At 41.7% G+C, this 23,394-nt stretch overlaps 1 protein-coding gene across 5 annotated transcripts; it reads left to right on the forward strand.

Annotated features, from left to right (window-relative positions):
* The first annotated feature begins 1,513 nt into the window (after nt 1-1,513).
* On the forward strand, nt 1,514-18,308 carry LOC130282315 (beta-microseminoprotein J1-like). Of its 5 annotated transcripts, none has more exons than XM_056530420.1 (5): nt 1,514-1,606; nt 5,340-5,450; nt 9,115-9,244; nt 10,983-11,085; nt 18,035-18,308. In XM_056530420.1, exons 2-5 carry the CDS (start codon nt 5,448-5,450, stop codon nt 18,162-18,164), a joined length of 366 nt encoding a protein of 121 aa, XP_056386395.1. In that variant the 5' UTR covers nt 1,514-1,606; nt 5,340-5,447; the 3' UTR covers nt 18,165-18,308. The 5 variants fall into 5 exon arrangements, with proteins under 5 accessions (XP_056386395.1, XP_056386396.1, XP_056386394.1 ...); XM_056530421.1 differs by lacking the exon at nt 1,514-1,606 and adding an exon at nt 4,781-4,811; XM_056530419.1 differs by lacking the exon at nt 1,514-1,606 and adding an exon at nt 4,818-5,035.
* Nucleotides 18,309-23,394: the final 5,086 nt, after the last annotated feature.

The raw sequence follows: 23,394 nt of genomic DNA on the forward strand, positions 1-23,394 counted from the left end.
GGTAGGCGTGACGGAGGTGGGCATTATGATCCCCGGCTACGCCTATCCGACTGTTGCTGACCGCATGATAAATCTATTTTCCTGCTGATAAAGTGTGATAAAGAGCAGCCAAAAGTACAGCTGCATTACACGTATCATCATCTATACTATCATGTTATTAGTCTGGGGGGTATAATATCCATGACAGTTGCGCTTTAAACACTGTTATACAGATGTGCACTTTACATTGTAGCAGTGTCATTTCTTTAGTGTTGTCACATAAAAAGATATGTTAAAATATTTACAAAAACGGGAGGGGTCGACTCACTTATGGGAAATACTGTAAACGCCTGTGTTTAATTTGGCATATTTCTAAGATGCAATAAAGTGGTTTGGGGTTTTATGAAATGCAATAAATGTAACTCATTGAGATAGAATTTTTTTTTTTTTTATGGTTGTGCGGATGAATTGTGAATTGTTGTTACTGTTGTATAAGTATAATTTTTAAAAATACTTATTTAAGGGTGCGTTCACACGTGCACATTTCCTGCTGTAGAGCACTGACTTCAATGGACAGCAAAATCTGCAGCAGCAAATCTGAAGCAAAAATACACACATGTAAATGTACCCTAAGGGCTCGTTCACACGGGCCGATCCACAGCGTATTTTATGCTGCGGATCTGCTGACGATGGACCCCTAAAGTGTGCCTCAGATGTGCCTGCTCGGAGCGGAAATCTGCAGCTATGAGCAGACACACTGCTGTGTTGTGCGAGTCGCCACGCGCATGCGTGGTGTACTCGCACACATCGCAGCCGCTCCCCTGCTCCCTGAGCTAGGCCGAGAGCATCCGCAATGAGTGCGAGTATACTGTGCATGCAAGCGGCAACTCGCACATCGCAGTGGCACATCTGAGGCACACTGTTTTGATCCGGCCGTGTGAACGAGCCCTAAACCAATGTTACGCACACATTTTTTACATGCAGATGAATGGGTTCATTCGTTAGGTTTTGCTTTTTGATAAATGTATGTCCCCTTTTGCCTCTCATTTTTTTAAACGTTTAAAAGATTCTATTTTGTTTTTATTTACTTGACCTTTTTGTGGGTCCTTGTTGTTTTTTCATTATATTTTGACATATAATTTTTATCTGGTTTTCCCAGTTGCCTTGTCTCCATTTGACATCCGTGCTTTCTTGTACTTCTCTTTCCTGACCTGCTCTATTTGTATTCTTATTATCTAAGCCTTGTAATTGACTGAATCTATCTTGTACAGGAATAAACATGATGGAGATCTCATTGCATTCTCAAAAAGTGATATAGTCAGGGCTCGGGTCCTGCAGGAACGCACAGGAACGGAGTTCCTTTGCTTTTTCCACAGGAGGAACGCCGTCCCTGTTACATTAGTCCTGCAGGACCGACCTCTCTGTTCTTACCCTCCCTCCGTCTCCTCCCCCAGCCCGGACTGCTTGATGCTGGAGAAGCAGGACCTGTGATGATGTCACCATCACATGTTGGGGGAGGAGCTTAGCTGTGGAGGAAAAGGAGAGATCGTGGCTGAAGGACCTGTGTGATGCTGTGGAGGAGGCGGGGCTGAGCTGGAGGAGACATGTCACATGTCACTCCAGTAAGGTAATTACATGGAAGATTTGTTACAGTGTGTCACCACAGTAGTAAGGAGATTACATAAGGAGGAGATTTGTTACAGTGTGTCACCCCAGTAGTAAGGAGATTACATGAGGAGGGGGTTTGTTACAGTGTGTCATCCCAGTAGTAAGGAGATTACATGAGGTGGAGGTTTGTTGCAGTGTGTCACCCCAGTAGTAAGGTAATTACATGAGGAGGAGGTTTGTTACAGTGTGTCACCCCAGTAGTAAGGAGAATACATGAGGAGGAGGGTTGTTACAGTGTGTCACCCCAGTAGTAAGGAGATTACATGAGGAAGAGGTTTGTTACAGTGTGTCACCCCAGTCGTAAGGTGATTACATGAGGAGGAGGTTTGTTACAGTGTGTCACCCCAGTAGTAAGGAGATTACATGAGGAGGAGGTTTGTTACAGTGTGTCACTCCAGTAGTAAGGTGATTACATGAGGAGGAGGTTTGTTACAGGGTGTCACCCCAGTAGTAAGGAGATTACATGAGGAGGAGGTTTGTTACAGTGTGTCACCCCAGTAGTAAGGAGATTACACGAGGAAAGGGTTTGTTACAGTGTGTCACCCCAGTAGTAAGGAGATTACATGAGGAAAGGGTTTGTTACAGTGTGTCACCCCAGTTCTAAGAAGGTTACATGAGGAGGTTTCTTACAGTGTGTTATCATGATTATAGGGACATAAGGAGGTTTTTGTTACAGTGTAATATCAGAATGATAACCCCTTAAGAACATTGTGGGAGATATATAAAAACCTGTGCAGAGGAAAAGTGGAGTAGTTGCCCATAGGAACCAATCAGATCACTGCTTTCATTTTCAGAGGCCTTTTAAAAAAATAAAGTAGTGATCTGATCGGTTGCTATGGGCAACTGGTCAACTTATCCTCTATCCAGGTTTTAATGAATCTCCCCCATTGGATGTAAATATACATCTTGGTGTCCTGGTACTTAAAGGGGTACTCCTCCCCTAGACATATTATCCTCTATCCAAAGGATATGGGATAAGATGTCTGATCGCCGCTGGGGCACCCCCCGCTGTCATTACTGCACAGAGCAAACTCGCTCTGTGCTTAATGACTGGCAATACAGGGGCCGGAGTATCATGAATTCACGGCTTTGTTCCTTGTGATGTCACGGCCCGTCTCCTTAATGCAAGTCTATGGGAGGGGGCGTGATGGCGGAACGTGATGTCGCGAGGGGGGGGGGTGTATTAGAAATCTTGGGTTCCCACACTTTTTTTCTAGGACTTGACCCCTGGATATAGTTATTATCTTTTTAGTGATTTTTATCTCTGCAGTATTTGTTTTATTTTTAGAACTTATTTCTAGTATTGATAATCATTTCTGATGTTAGAAGGATGGACTTACCTCTTAAGGAGCTATTAGACTTATTAGACTCTGTGTAGACATTCATAGGGATGTGTGAGAGGTTCTGATCAGTGGGGTCTGGGTCCTCAGATCCCCACCCATTGCTAAAATAAACAAATAAAAGTGGTCAGAGCGCTGTGCCTATTCTTTTACTCACCGCATTCTTGGCTTTCAAAGGAGAGATATGCAAGAGATAAATAACCAGTGCTCAGAGTGCTTCTGCCTCTTTGTTTAAGTGAACAGGGGGCCTCACCATCCATACCCCCAACAACCAGCCCTACCCCCAAAACTCCTGACATGTCATAGTCATGTCATATATAATCTAAATCATACTTCATACTAAAAAGCATAATGGCAGAATATAACTGTATGATTACTCCTCCATACAAAAGCCTACCATGGTAAACACTACAGGGTTCTATATGGTACAGAACAAGCACATTTTCATAAATGTCTTCAACGTTTATTAGCTTAGAATTATTTGTTTAATTTTTAGAGCCATCGGAATAAACAAATTACCCACACTTAAAGGGGTACTCCACTGCTCAGCGTTTGGAACAAACTGTTCCGAATGCTGGAGCCGGGAGTTCGTGACGTCATAGCCCCCCCCCCCATGATGTCATAGCCCTGCCCCTTCAATGCAAGACTATGGGAGGATGCGTGATGGCTGTAACGCCCCCTCCCATAGACTTGCATTGAGAGGGTGGTGCGTGATGTCATGAGGGGCGGGGCTATGACGTTATGAGCTCCTGACGCCGGCACCAGCGTTCGGAACAGTTTGTTCCAAACACTTAGCAGCGGAGTACCCCTTTAACCCCTTAAGGACCAAGCCCATTTTGGCCTTAAGAACCAGAGCGTTTTTTGCACATCTGACCACTGTCACTTTAAACATTAATAACTCTGGAATGCTTTTAATTATCATTCTGATTCCGAGATTGTTTTTTCGTGACATATTCTACTTTAACATAGTAGTAAATTTTTTTGGTAACTTGATGAAAAATCCCCAAATTTGATGAAAAATTTGAAAATTTTGCATTTTTCTAACTTTGAAGCTTTCCGCTTGTAAGGAAAATGGACATTCAGCCGGATACTTGCAGAAAATTTGCCGCAGCTCAAACTTGCAGCCGGATACTTGCTGTAAACCTCCGCACATGTGAGTGTACCCTGTACATTCACATTGGGGGGGGGAGAAACATCCAGCTGTTGCAAAACTACAACTCCCAGCATGCACTGACAGACTGTACATGCTGAGAGTTTTCGTTTTGCAACAGCTGTAGGCACACTGGTTATGTATCACTGAGTTTGTGACCTAACTCAGTGTTTCACAACCAGTGTGCCTTCAGCTGTTGCAAAACTACAACTCCCAGCATGTACGGTGCATGCTGGCAGTTGTAGTTTGCAACAGCTGGAGGCACACCGGTCGTGAAACACTGAGTTAGGTTAAAAAAAAACTGAATTTCACAACCAGTGTGCCTCCAGCTGTTGCAAAACTACAACTCTCAGCAGTCACCGACAGCCAACGGGCATGCTGGGAGTTGTAGTTATGCAACCAGCAGATGCACCACTACAACTCCCAGCATGCACTTTAGCTGTTTGTGTAAGCTGGGAGTTGTAGTTAGGTACACTTTTCCATAGAAAAAATGTGCCTCCAGCTGTTGCAAAACTATAAGTCCCAGCATGCCCATAAGGGAATGCTGGGAGTTGGGGTGGTCTGCCTCCTGCTGTTGCATAACTACAGCTCCCAGCATGCCCTTTTTGCATGCTGGGAGCTGTTGCTAAGCAACAGCAGGAGCCTGTCACTCAGCTCCAACTGCTGCTCCCCAGGTCAGTCCCTCGCCGCCGCCGCCGCCGTCGCTCCTGGGGCCCCGATCCCAACAGGGTCGCCGGGGATGGGGGTCCCCAGCTCCCGGGGTCTTCTTCCCGCACCCGCTCATGTCCTCCGGAAGAGGACTCGGAATGCAGGGCGTATCCATATGCCCTGAAGAGGTTAAAGGCTGTCAAGAAAACAGCTTGCCTATAAGCTAATAGGGAAGCCATGGTACTAAGAGGTAAATATTAGATCAAATTCCTTTAAAAATGAGTCTTGTCCTCTAAAGCTGAGACTGTTCTGTAACAAGTCAAGCAATTCATAACTAAACAGGCTGAAATTAATTCCTTGGTACACTCCTACTATGCAAACAATTTACATTGCCATCTTGAGATGTTCCCAAAAACACTCTAAGCCTCTATGGAGGGATTGCAGCAACTAGCCGTATCACAAACCGATTTACTGTGTTGTCTTTTAAAACCGTCTGTACATATCCCTTAGTCCTTTAATATATAGTGTGCCAGTAAAGAATTCTATTGTTGTAGGACTGTGTTTGCATAACTCTGTGGAATAGAGTCACCAGCCAGTATATAAATTAATGAAATGACAAGGATATCTGGCCATTGAGCTTAGCAGTAATACGGGCAGCAGCTATGGTAAGTCTGATCTCATGCTTTATTTACAAACATGGGGTTCCCACAATTATTCCCTATATAAGATAACACTGTATATTGCACCAGACCACAAGTTAACAAAAGAAGTTGGCATTGGGGGACTGCAATTTTCCTACATTATTATTTCCCATAGTTTAAAAGGTGTTGGACAGTATAAATAAATGTAATTCATTTATAGTGATTGATGGGCGTTTCGACAGCTAATTTTCTTTAATTGCGTCAATTTCCTTGTTATTTGCCAATAGACCATACGAGTCTGTAGCAGAGGAATACAGTCCAAATAATTTCTTGTATGTCAAACATACAGTACATGCGAGGAGACTACATTAACCCCTTAAGGACCAGGCCATTTTACACCTTAAGGACCGGAGCGTTTTTTGCAATTCTGACCACTGTCACTTTAAACATTAATAACTCTGGAATGCTTTTAGTTATCATTCTGATTCCGAGATTGTTTATTCGTGACATATTCTACTTTCACCTTTCTTGGAGAAAAATCCCAAAATTTGATGAAAAAAATGAAAATTTTGCATTTTTCTAACTTTGAAGCTCTCTGCTTGTAAGGAAAATGGATATTCAAAATATATATTTTTTGGGGTTCACATATACAATATGTCTACTTTATGTTTGCATCATAAAATTTATGAGTTTTTACTTTTGGAAGACACCAGAGGGTTTCAAAGTTCAGCAGCAATTTTTAAATTTTTCACAAAATTTTCAAACTCACTATTTTTCAGGGACCAGTTCAGTTTTGAAGTGGATTTGAAGGGTCTTCATATTAGAAATACCCCATAAAAGACCCCATTATAAAAACTACACCCCCCCAAAGTATTCAAAATGACATTCAGTAAGTGTATTAACCCTTTAGGTGTTTCACAGGAATAGCAGCAAAGTGAAGGAGAAAATTCAAAATCTTCATTTTTTACACTCGCATGTTCTTGTAGACCCAATTTTTGAATTTTTGCAAGGGGTAAAAAGGGAGAAAATTTTTACTTGTATTTGAAACCCAATTTCTCTCGAGTAAGCACATACCTCATATGTCTATGTAAAGTGTTCAGCGGGCGCAGTAGAGGGCTCAGAAGGGAAGGAGCGACAAATGGTTTTTGGGGGGCATGTCAACTTTAGGAAGCCCCTATGGTGCCAGGACAGCTGGACAGCTAAAAAAAACACATGGCATACCATTTTGGAAACTAGACCCCTCAGGGAACGTAACAAGGGGTAAAGTAAACCGTAATACCCCACAGGTGATTCACGACTATTGCATATGTAAAAAAAATATATATATTTTTTACCTAAAATGCTTGGTTTCCCAAAAATGTTACATTTTTAAAAAGGGTAATAGCAGAAAATACCCCACAAAATTTGAAGCCCAATTTCTCCCGATACAGAAAACACCCCATATGGGGGTGAAAAGTGCTCTGCTGGCGCACTACAGGTCTCAGAAGAGAAGGAGTCACATTTGGCGGGGAACGTAACAAGGGGTAATTTGAACCTTAATACCCTACTGGTGTTTCACGACTTTTGCATATGTAAAAAAATATATTTTTTTTTACCTAAAATGCTTGTTTTCCCAAAAAATTTACATTTTAAAAAAGGGTAATAGCAGAAAATACCCTGCAAAATTTGTTAGGCAATTTCTCCCGAGTACGGCGATACCCCATATGTGGCCCTAAACTGTTGCCTTGAAATACGACAGGGCTCCAAAGTGAGAGCACCATGCGCATTTGAGGCCTAAATTAGGGACTTGCATAGGGGTGGACATAGGGGTATTCTACGCCAGTGATTCCCAAACAGGGTGCCTCCAGCTGTTGTAAAACTCCCAGCATGCCTAGACAGTCAACGGCTATCTGGCAATACTGGGAGTAGTTGTTTTGCAACAGCTGGAGGCTCCGTTTTGGAAACAGTGGCGTACCAGACGTTTTTCATTTTTATTGGGGAGGGGGGCTGTGTAGGGGTATGTGTATACGCAGTGTTTTTTACTTTTTATTTTATTGTGTGTTAATGTAGTGTAGTGTTTTTAGGGTACAGTCGCACGGGCGGGGGTTCACAGTAGTTTCTCGCTGGCAGTTTGAGCTGCGGCAGAAAATTTGCCGCACCTCAAACTTGCAGCCGGATACTTACTGTAATCCTCCGCCCATGTGAGTGTACCCTGTACATTCACATTGGGAGGCGGGGAACATCCAGCTGTTGCAAAACTACAACTCCCAGCATGTACGGTCTATCAGTGCATGCTGGGAGTTGTAGTTTTGCAACAGCTGGAGGTACACTGGTTGTGAAACACCGAGTTTGGTAACAAACTCAGTGTTTTGCAACCAGTGTGCCTTCAGCTGTTGTAAAAGCTACAACCCCCAGCATGTACAGACAGCGGAAGGGCATGCTGGGTCTTGTAGTTATGCAACAGCTGGAGGCATACTACTTTGTCTGGGGATGCTGGGGATTGTAGTTATGCAACAGCTGGAGACACACTGGTTTGCTACTTAACTCAGTGTGCCTTCAGCTGTTGCAAAACTACAACTCTCAGCAGTCAGACAGCCAACAGGCATGCTGGGAGGTGTAGTTATGCAACCACCAGATGCACCACTACAACTCCCAGCATGCACTTTATCTGATTGTGCAAGCTGGGAGTTGTAGTTATACAACAGCTGAAGGTACACTTTTCCATAGAAAGAATGTTCCTCCAGCTGTTGTAAAACTACAAGTCCCAGCATGCCCATAAGGGAATGCTGGAAGTTGTGGTGGTCTGCCTCCTGCTGTTGCATAACTACAGCTCCCAGCATGCCCTTTTTGCATGCTGGGAGCTGTTGCTAAGCAACAGCAGGAGGCTGTCACTCACCTCCAACGATCCAGCCGCATCAGGTCAGTCCCTCGTCGCCGCCGCTGCTCCTGGGGCCCCGATCCAAACAGGGACGCCGGGGATCGGGGTCCCCAGCACCCGGGGTGCACGTCCCGCACCCGCTCACGTCCTCCGGAAGAGGGGCGGAGCGGGTTGCGGAGTGACACCCGCAGCAGGCGCCCTGATTGGTCGGCCGGTAATCCGGCCGACGAATCAGGGCGATCGTGAGGTGGCACCAGTGCCACCTCACCCCTGCTGGCTCTGGCTGTTCGGGGCAGTCTCTGATGGCCCCGATCAGCCAATAATTCCGGGTCACTGGAGACCCGATTGACCCGGAATCCGCCGCAGATCGCTAGACTGAATTGTCCAGCGATCTGCGGCCATCGCCACCATGGGGGATCATCATGACCCCCCTGGGCGATATGCCCAGATGCCTGCTGAACGATTTTAGCAGGCATCGGGCACCGGCTCCGCTCCAGATGGTTGCGGGGGGCCGGTAAAACACATGATGTTCTCATACGTCATGTGTCCTTAAGGACTCGGAAATGGAGACGTATGAGAACGTCATGTGTCCTTAAGGGGTTAATAAAGTCTGTATATGTGAATGGACACAATATTCTAAGAATGATGCTAAAGATTTTTATGGGTGTAGAGATTAGGATGAGAAGATTTGTGGATCTCAAGGCAGTGGAAAAAGGCACCATCCCTATATCATTAATTTATTATAGAACGTAAAAGCATAAAAGAAGGGTAAGTCATTATGGAAAAGCATAACCTTGATCATCAGTGATGTGTACTTCTTACTATCCACAGGAGTACTTTCTGCGTATTCTGGTGGCAGTGACCATGATAGCTTTATGTACTGCTCAGTGTGTGACGGAGCACAATGCAAAAATGAAATATAATAATCATAAACATGTGTTGTATAAGCAAGACAAATATGGTGAGTTGTGAAATATTTTCTTTTTTTTTTTAATATATATATATATATATATATATATATATATATATATCTGCTTTGGTTTTAATTCTACAAATTGAAATTTAAAGTTAGGTTCACACATAGTATTTTGGGCAGTATTTTTAGGCAAAACCAGAAATGGGTTTAATGAAAAATGTTAAAATATTTATATTACAGCTTCTTTCTCTGTGTAGGTTCCACTCCTCTATGCCTTTTTGGACCGCTGTTTGCGCTCCAGAGAGGCTGTTTAACTCATCGCTTTTGGCACGCATGTACTCCCCGCAGCGACCCGATATGACATAGTGGTCATTGCTTCTGGCGGGATTTGCGAATAAACAAGCCACTGTATTTATAACTGCTATGTATGTTTATCTAATATGCCTTAAAAAAGGGTGCAAAAGATGCATGACTGCATCTGTCCTTTGGTCTTGTATATGGAACTTACTTGGATGTTTCTGGTGGTCATCTATCAGTGGAGCAGACTGTGTGGAGATTTGATGAGCAAACATGGAGGGGGTTGCTGGTTCATAATTCCCCCTCCCTCCCCCTAATCCAGTGCTTCTCAATTATTTTCTGTCATGCCCACCCCCACCCCCCATAGGAAGAAGAAAACATTTTGCGCCCCCCGCGCGACTGTAAATAGTATAATTTGTCTATAAAATTGTTATAAGTACACCTCTGCATAACACTGTATCCTTATTAACGTATATGAGGCTCTGTACACTGACAACAAGCAGGGCTCTGTACACTGACAACAAGCGGGGCTCTGTACACTGACAACAAGCAGGGCTCTGTACACTCACAACAAGCAGGGCTCTGTACACTGACAACAAGCAGGGCTCTTTACATGGAGGACAAGCAGGGCCTGTACGAGAGAGAGCAGGGCGGTGGGTGCACTGCTCGGTGGCACAGTGAACTCCGACATGGTGGGCTGCTGTGCTTAGACGTGAGGTCACGTCACCCCGATGTGACCTCACATCTGAACGTAGTAGCGCACCACGCCGGAGTTCAAAGTGCCTCTCCCAGACCGCCACACTGACAACCCAGGGCCGTAAGTAAGATCCAGCCGTAGAGTTGCTAGGCAATCAACGCCATGTGGGACACCGCTTTCGAGTGAGTCGGGCCCCCTTTACGGAGCCTTGCGCCCCCCCCTGGGGGGCGCGCCCCACTGTTTGAGAAGCACTGCCCTAATCAAAGAGAAAGTTGTTGTGAATTTTAAGAATATATGACATCTTGAGGAATCATTAACCCTATAAGTGCTGGTCATTTCGAAATGGAATACACTGAATGTATTGTCAGTTCTTGCACCCTGTTATTCCGGCTAACAATATGTTCTCCTGTTTGGATGTGTACCCTGAATGTATATGTATGAAACATGTTAACAAAGGTAAGATCACTTTCTATGACCAATAGTACCAGTATACAATGAGTAAAGGTTACCAGAGGTAATTCGGATGTCATGGCAGCTCTATGTATGTCTGTAGGACATAGTGTTCTTTATCCATGCTCACAGCTTGCCGAGGTGATCTGAGCAGAAACAAAGGGACACAGCACTCATCTTAACACCGCTGCCCCTTTGTTCGAGAGATTGGTATAAATCCCAGCAGATGGCATCCCCACCAATCACAACTTCTGATATGTCACTATGAAAAGCCTAGTGGTTACACTCATGCTCATGTTTGTGATGGCTGATGCCCTTTTTTTACGCATTTTGTTTCAGGCTGCAGGAAGGATGGACACTATCATGAGAAAGGACATGAATGGAAATCAGATGACTGCTCAATATGCACTTGTCATGCAGATTACATAACATGCTGTACTAAGTATGTCTTTTAATTCTTCATTTATATTCTATAAGCAGTAAGGGTGAAAAATTTTTCAACATTTGAAATTTACTATCAATAGCTTTACTGATTTAAATGTTGTGTGTAAGATTGTGTGTACAGGTTGCAGATGCACAATGGTGAATCTGTGATGGTACCACTAAGCATCCACAATGTGGGAATATGGCCTGAATATGTAGCATTTTACATTTAATGGCCAATATGTATAACTACCTAGATACATTAGTTTGTAAAGTGTATTCTGGTACTTTAAAATGATTTGCAATCACAAGTTGAATTAGTAAACATTTTCCTGCTTGACTATCAATGTGCAAGAGCTATGGTTTATATTCATTTGCACTAGCCTGTTATATGCATTTTTAAATGATTTCTAAGCATCAAACTGCAACTTCTGTTCAAAAGGAAATGAACACAAAAAGCATATTTATGTAGCTATCTATCACACAGCTCACTGATGCAAGATAAAGGATGTAGGCCCAGTTCTATAACACCAACTATAATTATTTGAGGAGTGTGAACGGGTCTCGCGGAAGACCCATTCACACAGATGCTACCGTTCACTGTGCGGAATTTTACTCACGGAATTCCGCTCATGGAATTCCGCGGGGATACCGCAGTTTGAACATACCCTTAGGACGGGTTCACAATACAGAATTTCCTCATCAGTAACTTCCAATGGGGCTTTGGATCCACAAGGATTCCTAGAAAGAATTTCAACATGGATTACTGGAAATTCTGCTTGGATTATTTGTGTGCCATGGTTTTTGTGTAGAGAAGTAGAGGAAATTTAGTGTGGAAATTCTGCTGTGTGAACCTTAGGCTGGTGCTTTTCAATCAACTACAACATTTTGCCAATTTAAAGGGAACCTATCATCAGATTTTACCCTATATAACAAGTAGCAACACGTTATATATGTTAAAACTTTCTTCTCACCATCCCTGGGAGATGTTCTTGCCAGCAGGAATGGTAAGGATATGATGTTTGAAAGTGTCCCCTGCCAGCCCTGGGTGGGGAGCTATACTCACCTAGTCCCATTTGCTCCAGCTGTAATTACACCCCCCTCAGCATGATTGACAGCCCTAGTCACCACTGTGCTCCCTAAGCAGACGGAGTAGCTGTCAATCACGCTGAGGGTTTAGAGGTATCCAAAGACTGGACGTCTGAAGTGGCACCTCACCCAGAAAACAGAGGATGCCAAAAGATTGAATCACATTGAAATTGGTGCAACGTAATCGTTTCGAACCTGAACCGGGTTCTTCGTCAGACACTGAGCAACAAAAGTGTAAAGAGTGTCAACATAAAAACAAGTCTGTCAAACTACTGCCGGGTCAACGGGTCAGAGTCCGTACACACCGTGTCCACAACGATAGTATTAAACAATAATACATAAAGATTCAAAAATAAAACATAAAATCACAATGTTAATAAGAGAATATTCATCCACAAAATATTTATCCACATATTCGTACGACGATTTGGGTGCACGATCATGCGCACAATAATTCAGGTGCAATAAAATATAAAAAATATGTATTTATAAGTATGCCCATATAATGAAATTATATAAAAAATATCAAATTTAGTGAACTGCAGTCTAAACATATCTAACCAATACATATCTGAAGGTAAATGTTTCTCCCTCCTTCCCCTATTATACACCATCATCTTTTGGTTCTTCTTAGAAAGCTCCCTTATATATAAATAATCCTAATTTCTACTGGCTCTAACAAAGTACGATGTTCCAGTATAACAACAAATCATATAATCATCATTAAGAGTGTTTAGCATATACACTTTTGTTTTACACTAGCTACTAAATTCCTACTGGCAAAGAATTATTATTACTATTCTCTATCGTATACTTTTCTTTATGTCTTTAGAATTATTACTAATATTATTTACTGTGGTTCTTGCCTATGAAAGATCATAAAATTATAAATACTCCCTAAATCCTTAAAGGGGTACTCCAGCGGAAAATTATTTTTTTAATTTCAACTGGTGCCAGAAAGTTAAACAGATTTGTAAATTACTTCAATTTAAAAATATTAATCCTTCCAGTACTTATCAGCTGATGTATACTACACAGGAAGTTCTTTTCTTTTTAAATTTATTTTCTGTCTGACAACATTGCTCCCTGCTGACACCTCTTTCCATGTCAGGAACTGTGTTGTTATGGGGACTAGCTCCTGCTCTGGACAGTTCCTGACATGGACCGAGGTGTCAGAAGAGAGCACTGTGGTCAGACTGAAAAGAAATTCAATAAGAAAAGAACTTCCTCTGTAGTATACAGCAGCTGGTAAGTACTGGAAGGATTAAGATTTTTAAATATAAGTAATTTACAAATCTGTTTAACTTTCTGACACCAGTTGATTTAAAATAAAAAAAGATTGTATTCCAGCAAAGAACCCCTTTAAGTAGCATTAATAGTATCTCGAACTCACCTAAGCGATTATATGCTATGCTCGTAGGCTCCACCGCTTCTGTTTATTTCATGAGTAAGTTTGTCTTATTAACCTAAGTGGCAACACGCTGTGTTCGTAGTAACACTTGTGAAACTGTTTTAATCATGCAATCCTTCTACAATGGAAACACAAGCAGACTAACAACTCCTCTTTCATTCATAAATATTTTAAGCTTTATGTATTACTGTTTAATACTATTGTCGTGGACCCGGTGTGTACGGACTCTGACCCAGTGACCCGACAGTAGACCGGCAGACTTGTTTTTATGTAGGCTCTCTTTACACCTCTGTTACTCACTACCTGACGAAGAACCCGGTTCAGGTTCAAACTTTTGGCATCCTCCATTTTCTGGGTGAGGGCGCCACTTTAGACGTCCAGTCTTTGGATACCTTCTCTCTCTAAACCCTTATGATTATCACGATACAGGCAGCCACCCCACATGGAATACAGACTTCAAAGCGTGTCTACATTCCTATGAAGGTGTTGTGCCATCCGCACAAAAGCATCTGGTAAGGAGACTGACCCCATATGCGGCACCCTAACCGAAGGGGTATTACACTAGGAGCGCACCTATTTTTTCCTTACAAATCACATTGAGGGGGCATGATTATAGCACAGCAGACAGGACTAGGTGAGTATAGCACCCCGCCCAGGGGACTACTTACAGGGCCGGTGGGGGACATGTTAAAACATAATTTCCTCACCATCCCTGCTGGCAAGAACATTTTTCCAGGGATGGTGAGGAAGAAAGAAAGGAACGTCTCCCGGGGATGGTGTGAAAGAAGATTTTACCACATATAGCTCATTGCTATGTGTTATATATGGTAAAATGTAATTACAGGTTTCCTGTAAATTCTCTTTTTCTATTTATTTAATATTAACATGGAATTCCCATCTCTAGTCTATGCCATCACTTCATGATTGGTAAAAGTTCAACCTCTGGGACCCCCATGGCATATAGGAATAAAGGGAACATAGTGCTAGTGTAGCATTGTGTCCCTTTCTGAGACTGAAGCAGCTGTACATGTAAAAAAAAAATATTCTCAAGATCATGGAGGTCCCCGAGGTTAAATTGCCCTTGACTATATTAAAATGACATATCCTAGCAATATGCCATCACTGCATGAGAAGGAAATGCTTCTTGGGACTAAGTAAAATTTTAGATGTATAACATAAAACTTAGGAACTATTGTATAACAGTCTCATTCTATAGGAAGTCATAAAATTGTACAAAGATACAATCAAGACGTAACAATCTTATAGAAATTCACTGAATTGTGAAAGAAGAAGTAACGCTGCAGCACTCATCTGGTCCAAGTAGTTTTTTTTCACAGCCAATATAACAACATCAAAGCAACAATTGTTTTGCTAGGTACATAACCTCGGAGGTCGTGAAAAAACTAGGGTAACTTACAAAGCAACTGTTGCTTCGCTGTTGGTGTAATCCCTGCCCTGAATAAAACTACCTTGGTCCGGAAGAGGGCTGCATCGTTCCTTCTTCTTATATGAATTTGGGCTGAGGTAGAATGGACAGTGCCAGCTGGATAACCTTTTGGTTAGTGATTCATTGAGTTGTAATATCTTTCTTGAAATGAGGGGAAAAAAGTGCCCAACTTTTGTCACACAAACTGATATTTAAAGTATACCTGTCATTTGCAAACATTATGAAGGAGATTTATCATTCTTTTCAGCAAAAACCGGGTAACACCCTTACAAAAGCATTTTTTAAAGCAGAAAAGTTTTCCCTTATGTTAATGGCCAAAGTTCTTTATCAACCCTTTATTGCCAGTAGCGTTGCTAGAGAGTGACGGGAAGGGGGGGGCGTACCGCTCCGCGTGACACCCTCACTGGCCAGCCTGGCACTAAATAGCTGCACTACAACTATCCTGCAACAACCCATCTTATCAGCATGTAGGGGGGGGGGGGTCGATGTGACTTATGTTAGCCGAGTGTTTTGTGGTTTTTTGATCCGGCTTATGGGTAGGTTCCACTTTCATGAGGAATAGTAATGTAGAGGGGAGGGTGGTGTGCCAGCATAATGGATTGCTGCCCCCACCCCTGTACTCTAGCAGTGTGGAGCAGGAGCTGTCAGATTCAGCTCCACCATAAAACCCACCTTTCTCACGCTGCTTGCTCTTTGTTTGCAGAATTTGAGCTGCGTGGGAAGCGATCCACAACAGAGCAGCGTGATGACGTCCCATAATCGCGCCGGCGCAGAGCGAGCACATCACTGCGGCTCGCACAGTGCCCGAGCAGTAAGCTGTTTGCTGGGCTAGCTCATTTTCGGTTTTGTAAGACCCCGCAGAAGAGTGTGAGTGTGTATGTGTGTGAGTGTTTGTGTGAATGTGTGTGTCTGTGTGAGTGTCTGTGTGTGTCTGTATGTGTGTACATTAGCAGAAAAAGAATTGCATTAAACACCCATGCACAGTGCAAGTAAGAAAGCTGTAGAAAACATCATAGGGGCACTGTATGTTACACAGTGCCTTATGAAAACTTAGTGGCACATAAAAGGGGACATTTAGTGTGAGGGAAACTTGGCAGGGGGCATTATATGTGAGGGGCACTATATGTGAGGGGCACATGACAGGGGGGCTCCTGTTATGTGCCCCTTAATATAATGCCCCATGTACGCCAGCATGTATGTATCCTAAAATTAACAAGGTATGCAGTGTGTATTTTCAACCTTAAAATGAATAATGATATAGTTATATAATAATTTTTTTTCATAATTAACATTAAATGTATTAGCTTTGTTTTATGATTGGTGTTCATTTCCTTTTTGCGGACGTATGCACTTTCCGTAAGCCAGGTTGTGTGCTCGCTTCGGCAGCACATATAGTAAGCCAGGTTGGACCTGGAATACATACAACTTTTTTTCTTCATAAATAGCGACTATCGCATTTTATAAATACATGACCACTGCAAAGTAAAAAAAATGAATTACTACGTGAGCAGATTTCGGAAATGTGCGTTGGAATAAGCAAAAATCACTTTTTTAAGCAAAGCAAATCTATGGAGCTTGATAAATCTCCTTCTATATGTAGATTTGTAATACATTGTAATACATATGTATATTTGTATACATTGGTTTAAAAATGTGTTTATTTTTGGGTGAAACCAATGTATATTACAAATATACATATATACTGCTATTAAGAACATTATATAAAACATTTTGCAAATGGCAGTGCCCATTTAATATTCTTGACATTCTTCTCTGAAGTCAATAGAAAAGAAGTGGCACCCAAATGTTAGGGGAATGGAGTCACTATAGGGAATGTAAATGTTGCACTTACAACTCAGTCTTGGTATTACTGCCACATCTATACGCACAAGTATTACGGATAGCGATGTGAATGGTGGGGGGCCCTGGTAAAGATTATGCACTGGGGCTCAAAAGCTTCAAGGTCAGCCTCAGGGCCAAGGGCTAAGCAGACATTTATAACCTGTTTATTTTTGCAGTGAATACAGTGGTCCCTCAAGTTACAATATTAATTGGTTCCAGGACGAACATTGTATGTTGAAACCATTGTATGTTGAGACCAGAACTCTATGGAAACCTGGTAATTGGTTCTGAAGCCCCCAAAATGTCATCCAAAAATAGGAAAAAGTGAGGATTAAAGAATAATAAGTAGATAACTAATATAGATAAAGCTAATTCCTTACATATAAAAGTAATAAAGATCTGCTGGGAGCTGTAATCACTGTCTATGTCAGTGTTTCCCAAGCAGGGAGCCTCCAGCTTTTGCAAAACTACAACTCCCAGCATGCCCGGACAGCCAAAGGCTGTCCGGGCATGCTGGGAGTTGTAGTTTTGCAACAGCTGGGGGCACCCTGCTTGGGAAACACTGGTCTATGTAGAGGACAGGAGCTTCTTCGGGGTCTAGTACAGTACACACAGTGTCCTAAAAAAGTAATGGAGTTGCTCTCACCTGGTGTCCAAAGGAGAAGCTAACCCTGGTACAGGTAAAGAGTACAGAACATGTAATACCTCCCTGTACTGTAGGTGGCGCTACCAGACATCAGTCAGTGCATACGCTTCAGTAATACAGGTAAAGAGTACAGAACATGTAATACCTCCCTGTACTGTAGGGGGCACTACCAGACACCAGTCAGTGCATACACTTCAGTAATACAGGGGTTTTACCAGTGAATGCCCATTCTGATTGGTCGGTTCTTCCTGCCATTGACACGTTTCACAGATCTGGACTGTCCGTATCATTGTATGTTGAGTCCGGTTTCAAGTTACAATGGTCCAGAAAAGACCATTGTATGTTGAAACTATTGTATGTTGTGGCCATTGTAAGTTGAGGGATCACTGTACTAAGATAGTTTTACCTCTAAATGGAAATAACTTTCCTCTTCAGCTTCCCAACATCCTTTGTAATATCTTAAATTGGTGGGATGTAAGGTTAGATTTATGTAGTGTAACACACGGTAAATATATATCTTGGTTTTCTTTTAGCTACAAAAAGCCAATTTTGAAAGATCCTGAAAATTGTGAAGCAATTCTCAACAAGCATACCTGTACAGTTGAAGTTAAGCGGAAGGACCGCACAGAAAAAGTCTGTGAAATTGAATCTTGGATTGCTTAAAGTTGCTGTTCTTCAGTGTTTATGTGAAAATGAGATAAATTGAACGCTCTAACCTGAGAGCTTCAGGACAACATATTATGTATCATGGAACAGAATAAATTGAAATGTTATAATAAATAAATCTTGCAAAGGAGCGTATTTTCAAAAGCGCAAGAACTTGTTCTACAGTGCCATCTACTGGAGGTAGCCTCCCTTACAATCAATGTCTGATACTTAACCCCTTAAGGATGCAGGACGTAAATGTATGTCCTGGTGAGGTGGTACTTAACGCACCAGGACGTACATTTACGTCCTAAGCATAACCGCGGGCATCGGAGCGATGCCCGTGTCATGCGCGGCTGATCCCGGCTGCTGATCGCAATCAGGGACCCGCCGGCAATGGCCGACGCCCGCGATCTCGCGGGCGTCCGCCATTAACTCCTCAGGTGCCGGGATCAATACAGATCCCGGCATCTGCGGGAGTTCGCGATTTAAATGAACGATCGGATCGCCCGCAGCGCTGCTGCGGGGATCCGATCATTCATAACGCCGCACGGAGGTCCCCTCTCCTTCCTCCGTGCGGCTCCCGGCGTCTCCTGCTCTGGTCTGTGATCGAGCAGACCAGAGCAGAAGATGACCGATAATACTGATCTGTTCTATGTCCTATACATAGAACAGATCAGTATTAGCAATCATGGTATTGCTATGAATAGTCCCCTATGGGGACTATTCAAGTGTAAAAAAAAATGTAAAAAAATGTAAAAGTAAAAGTAAAAAAAGTGAAAAATCCCCTCCCCCAATAAAAAAGTAAAACGTCCGTTTTTTCCTATTTTACCCCCAAAAAGCGCAAAAAACATTTTTTATAGACATATTTGGTATCGCCGCGTGCGTAAATGTCCGAACTATTAAAATAAAATGTTAATGATCCCGTACGGTGAACGGCGTGAACGAAAAAAAATAAAAAAAAGTCCAAAATTCCTACTTTTTTTAATACATTTTATTAAAAAAAAAAATATAAAAAGTGTATTAAAAGTTTTTTATATGCAAATGTGGTATAAAAAAAAAGTACAGATCATGGCGCAAAAAATTAGCCCCCATACCGCCACTTATACGAAAAAATAAAAAAGTTAGAGGTCATCAAAATAAAGGGATTATAAACGTACTAATTTGGTTAAAAAGTTTGTGATTTTTTTTAAGCGCAACAATAATATACAAGTATATAATAATGGGTATCATTTTAATCGTATTGACCCTAAGAATAAAGAACACACGTCATTTTTACCATAAATTGTACGGCGTGAAAACAAAACCTTCCAAAATTAGCAAAATTGCGTTTTTCGTTTTAATTTCCCCACAAAAATAGTGTTTTTTTGGTTGCGCCATACATTTTATGATATAATGAATGATGTCATTACAAAGGACAACTGGTCGCGCAAAAAACAAGCCCTCATACTAGTCTGTGGATGAAAATATAAAAGAGTTATGATTTTTAGAAGGCGAGGAGGAAAAAATGAAAACGTAAAAATTAAATTGTCTGAGTCCTTAAGGCCAAAAAGGAAAAAAACTTTTTTTTATATATCAACTGGTTCCAGAAAGTTAAACAGATTTGTAAATTACTTCTATTAAAAAATCTTAATCCTTTCAGTACTTATAAGCTTTTGAAGTTAAGGTTGTTCTTTTCTGTCTAAGTAATCTCTGATGACACGTGTCTCAGGAACCGCCCAGTTTAGAAGAGGTTTGCTATGGGAATTTGCTTCTAAACTGGGTGTTTCCGGAGACAGGTGTCATCAGAGATTACTTAGACAGAAAAGAACAACCTTAACTTCAGAAGCTCATAAGTACTGAAAGGATTAAGATTTTTTTAATAGAAGTAATTTACAAATCTGTTTAACTTTCTGGAACCAGTTGATATATAAAAAAAAAAAGTTTTTTCCTGGAATACCCTTTTAAAGGGGTTTGCCAGAATCTTTTAATGATGGCTTCGGGATAGGCCATCAATCACTGATCGGTTCCCTACGATATGTCCTGCACCGTTCATTGTTTAGTGGTGGTGCTGGGTAACTATAGCTCGGCTCCTAATAACTTTTGTGCCAAGCTGCAGTTACCTGGGCCACCATAAAATGAATGGCACAGGGCTGCTGGCTTCATTCACTGTATAGTTCAGAGCACTGAACAGCTTATTAGCCTGGGTGCTGAGTGTTGGCACCCCACCAATTAACGATCAAGCAAAAAGTCAAGGGAAGCCCCTTCAAAGAGCCTTAAAAGGGGTACTCCGGTGGAAAATATTTTTTTTAAATCAACTGATGCCAGAAAGTTAAACAGATTTTTAAATCACTTCTATTTAAAAATCTTAATCCTTTCAGTACTTATCAGCTGCTGTATACTACAGAAGAAGTTATTTTCTTTTTGAATTTTTTCTCTGTCTGACCACAGTGCTCTCTGCTGACACCTCTGTCCATGTCAGGAACTGTCCATAGCAGGATCGGTTTGCTATGGGGATTTGTTCCCACTCTGGACAGTTCCTGAAATGGACAGAGGTATCAGCAGAGAACACTGTGGTCAGACAGAAAATAATTTTTTTTAAAGAACTTCCTCTGTAGCATACAGCAGCTGATAAGTACTGGAAGGATTAGGATTTTTAATCAAAAGTAATTTACAAATCTGTTTAACTTTCTGGCACCAGTTGATTGCAAATAAATTGTTTTCCACCGGAGTACCCCTTTAAAACATTAGCGATTATATGCCAAACCAGAATCTCCTACAAAAGGCAAAGTTCCTCATTTGTAGACAGCACTTTCAGGGTTCATGCCCCTTGTCAGTGCAGAGCAGGGCACTGGCTGGCTAGTGAAAGGCTTTCAACTCAGGACTAGGGGAGTAGTTGGGTTTCCTTCAGGATTCCTCCAAACTGGCGTATGGAGTCTTACAAACCGTGCAATGCTCCATGGGAAAAATAATATGCAAATTCATTCATTTCTAGTAAGGGTAATTTTTAATAGCACATAATAACTCAACTATGAATTATGAAACATGGTCTAATAAAAATTATAAAAATTATGACCTGGTGAATTGCAGAAAAATCTAATTGATACAATTCACATTTGAGCCGACTATTTCTCAGATATGTTAAGTTTTTTAACGTCTAGGATATAGCATAACTATATGCACTGTGTGATATAAAATAATATGTATGTGTACATGTCCCCAGCAATATTCAATTGTGGACATGACACTAACTTATCCTATGGATTATTTTTTATGTAAAGAAATAAACTCATTAGTTTCACAGTGTCTTATCTTGTCCTGGGGTGGATGGTTCCAGAAACCACCTCATGTCTTATCACATCATAAATACTGAGTGACAAGAGTGCATTTCCTCCCTCTTAGATATATTAAAAAGTGTCCCTTTCCTGAATACAATTGGACCTGCTTGTAACACATCTAAGATGGCGACTACTTACAACATGGATGCCATAATCATCATCAGGTCTTTGATTATTGCCGGCTATAATTAGCACAACACTAGAAGGAAAGGAACTTACTCTATAGTGCCACCTATCGGATGAAGATTTTTTTAGAATATGTCCGACCTTGAAGACGTTATCCAGGAATAGAAAAACAGAGCTAGTGTCCTTCAAAAACAGCACCACACCTGTCTTCAGATTGTGTGTGGTGTTACAACTTGGATTCATTCATTTAACCCCTTAAGGACACACCCCATTTTGGCCTTAAGGGAAAGAAAAAAGAAAGCGATACGCGCCCCTGGTGAAGTATGTCACTCTAATGTGCAATAGGTAGGTGAAAAGACACTTACCAGATGGTGTTGCACTAAGAGCACAACACCTGAAAAGACATCTAGATAGAGATATGGAGCCTGCAGCCTCAGCTCATCCGGTCTTGATCCGGTGGGAAGGCAATTCAGTGGAAAAAACATGAGCTTTTCTGGGCGCTGGTTCTACGAGATAAGCGCTAGGATACGGTCAAAGTCTAAAGTATATTTTATTGCAATAATACAACATGTTTCTGGTCCGAAAAGGACCCTTCCTCAGGTAATGTGCTTACAGGTAAGGTGCAGGTAGGACACTGAAATACCCTTTCAGTTGTCTGGTAAAGGTCACATTCATTTTGGTATTCACAAATATTTCTTACATTAGTAAAAACATAAAAAAAAAAACCACTGAAATACTAATAAAACCAAAAAGAGGGTATAAGAACATATGGTGACAGTTATAAACTTTATGTAAAAATCACATTTTGTGTGCCTAGGAAGTCTGTATTAGTTTGAGTGGTGATGTTTAATATTGTAAGTGTACCCACGAAGATTACGTATACTACGCTGATTGCTTAAGTCCCACTGTGCTCAGGCCGTGATCAGCGTAGATAATTTGTTATGGAGTGACAGGTATTCAAGAGAAAGATCGCTGTACGCAGTCGTATGTATTGCACAAGGAAATCTGGAGGCCGGAGCATAGATCGCTGTGTGCGGTCTCATGTTCGGGCAGGAGGGTGCTACAAGGCTGTAGCGTAGCTAGAGAGGGGCGTGTTTACAGTTTTCAATTGAGGGGAGGATGTTAGTCAGCGCTGAATCCGCTGAACGGTGTCCCACGACTGGGATGTGGCTTGGGAGAGGCGGAGCAGTGTGCATCTCTGCGTAGATGCCCTTAGGGTCAGAGCGATATACAGACCGTAGCGTGCCTAACAGGGGCGGGGGTTACCTGATACTTGGTGTAAATAAACAAATAAATAGGGCTAGTGAAGCCAATCATCACCGATAATTGTGAGGAAAGGACAGGCTAAAAAACGGGGGCAGAACTGGGATTTTTAGCAATTGAAATTGGGGGTATAAATTAAAATTATAGAACAAATAGTGACACATATAGGATTAGGATGGTGGTGAAAATAACAATGAGATAGCAACATTTATTAGCTATCTATTGAAAAAGAGGACAGCAGCAATTGGTATTAAATGTATATTAGAATGATAGACGGGGTGGCAATTATAAAAGAACTGACTATCAAATAAATATATGTGATTTTGATGGTATTATGATAGCAGCAAGAATAGCAGCAGTGGTCGGTTATATATTAGAAGATAGCAGCACTAGAGAGAACAGTATTTACTGGCAAGCTCATATACTTTTTATAATTCATACTACTATGGTTTCTGAAATCTCATTCAGTCCAAGGGGTTGCAAGGAGTTGCATTTATTAATCCAGAAAACCTCTAGTTTCTTGAGGACCTCGAACCGATTTG

The sequence above is a fragment of the Hyla sarda genome, chromosome 7 (genome assembly GCF_029499605.1).
Source record: "Hyla sarda isolate aHylSar1 chromosome 7, aHylSar1.hap1, whole genome shotgun sequence".
NCBI lineage: Eukaryota > Metazoa > Chordata > Amphibia > Anura > Hylidae > Hyla > Hyla sarda.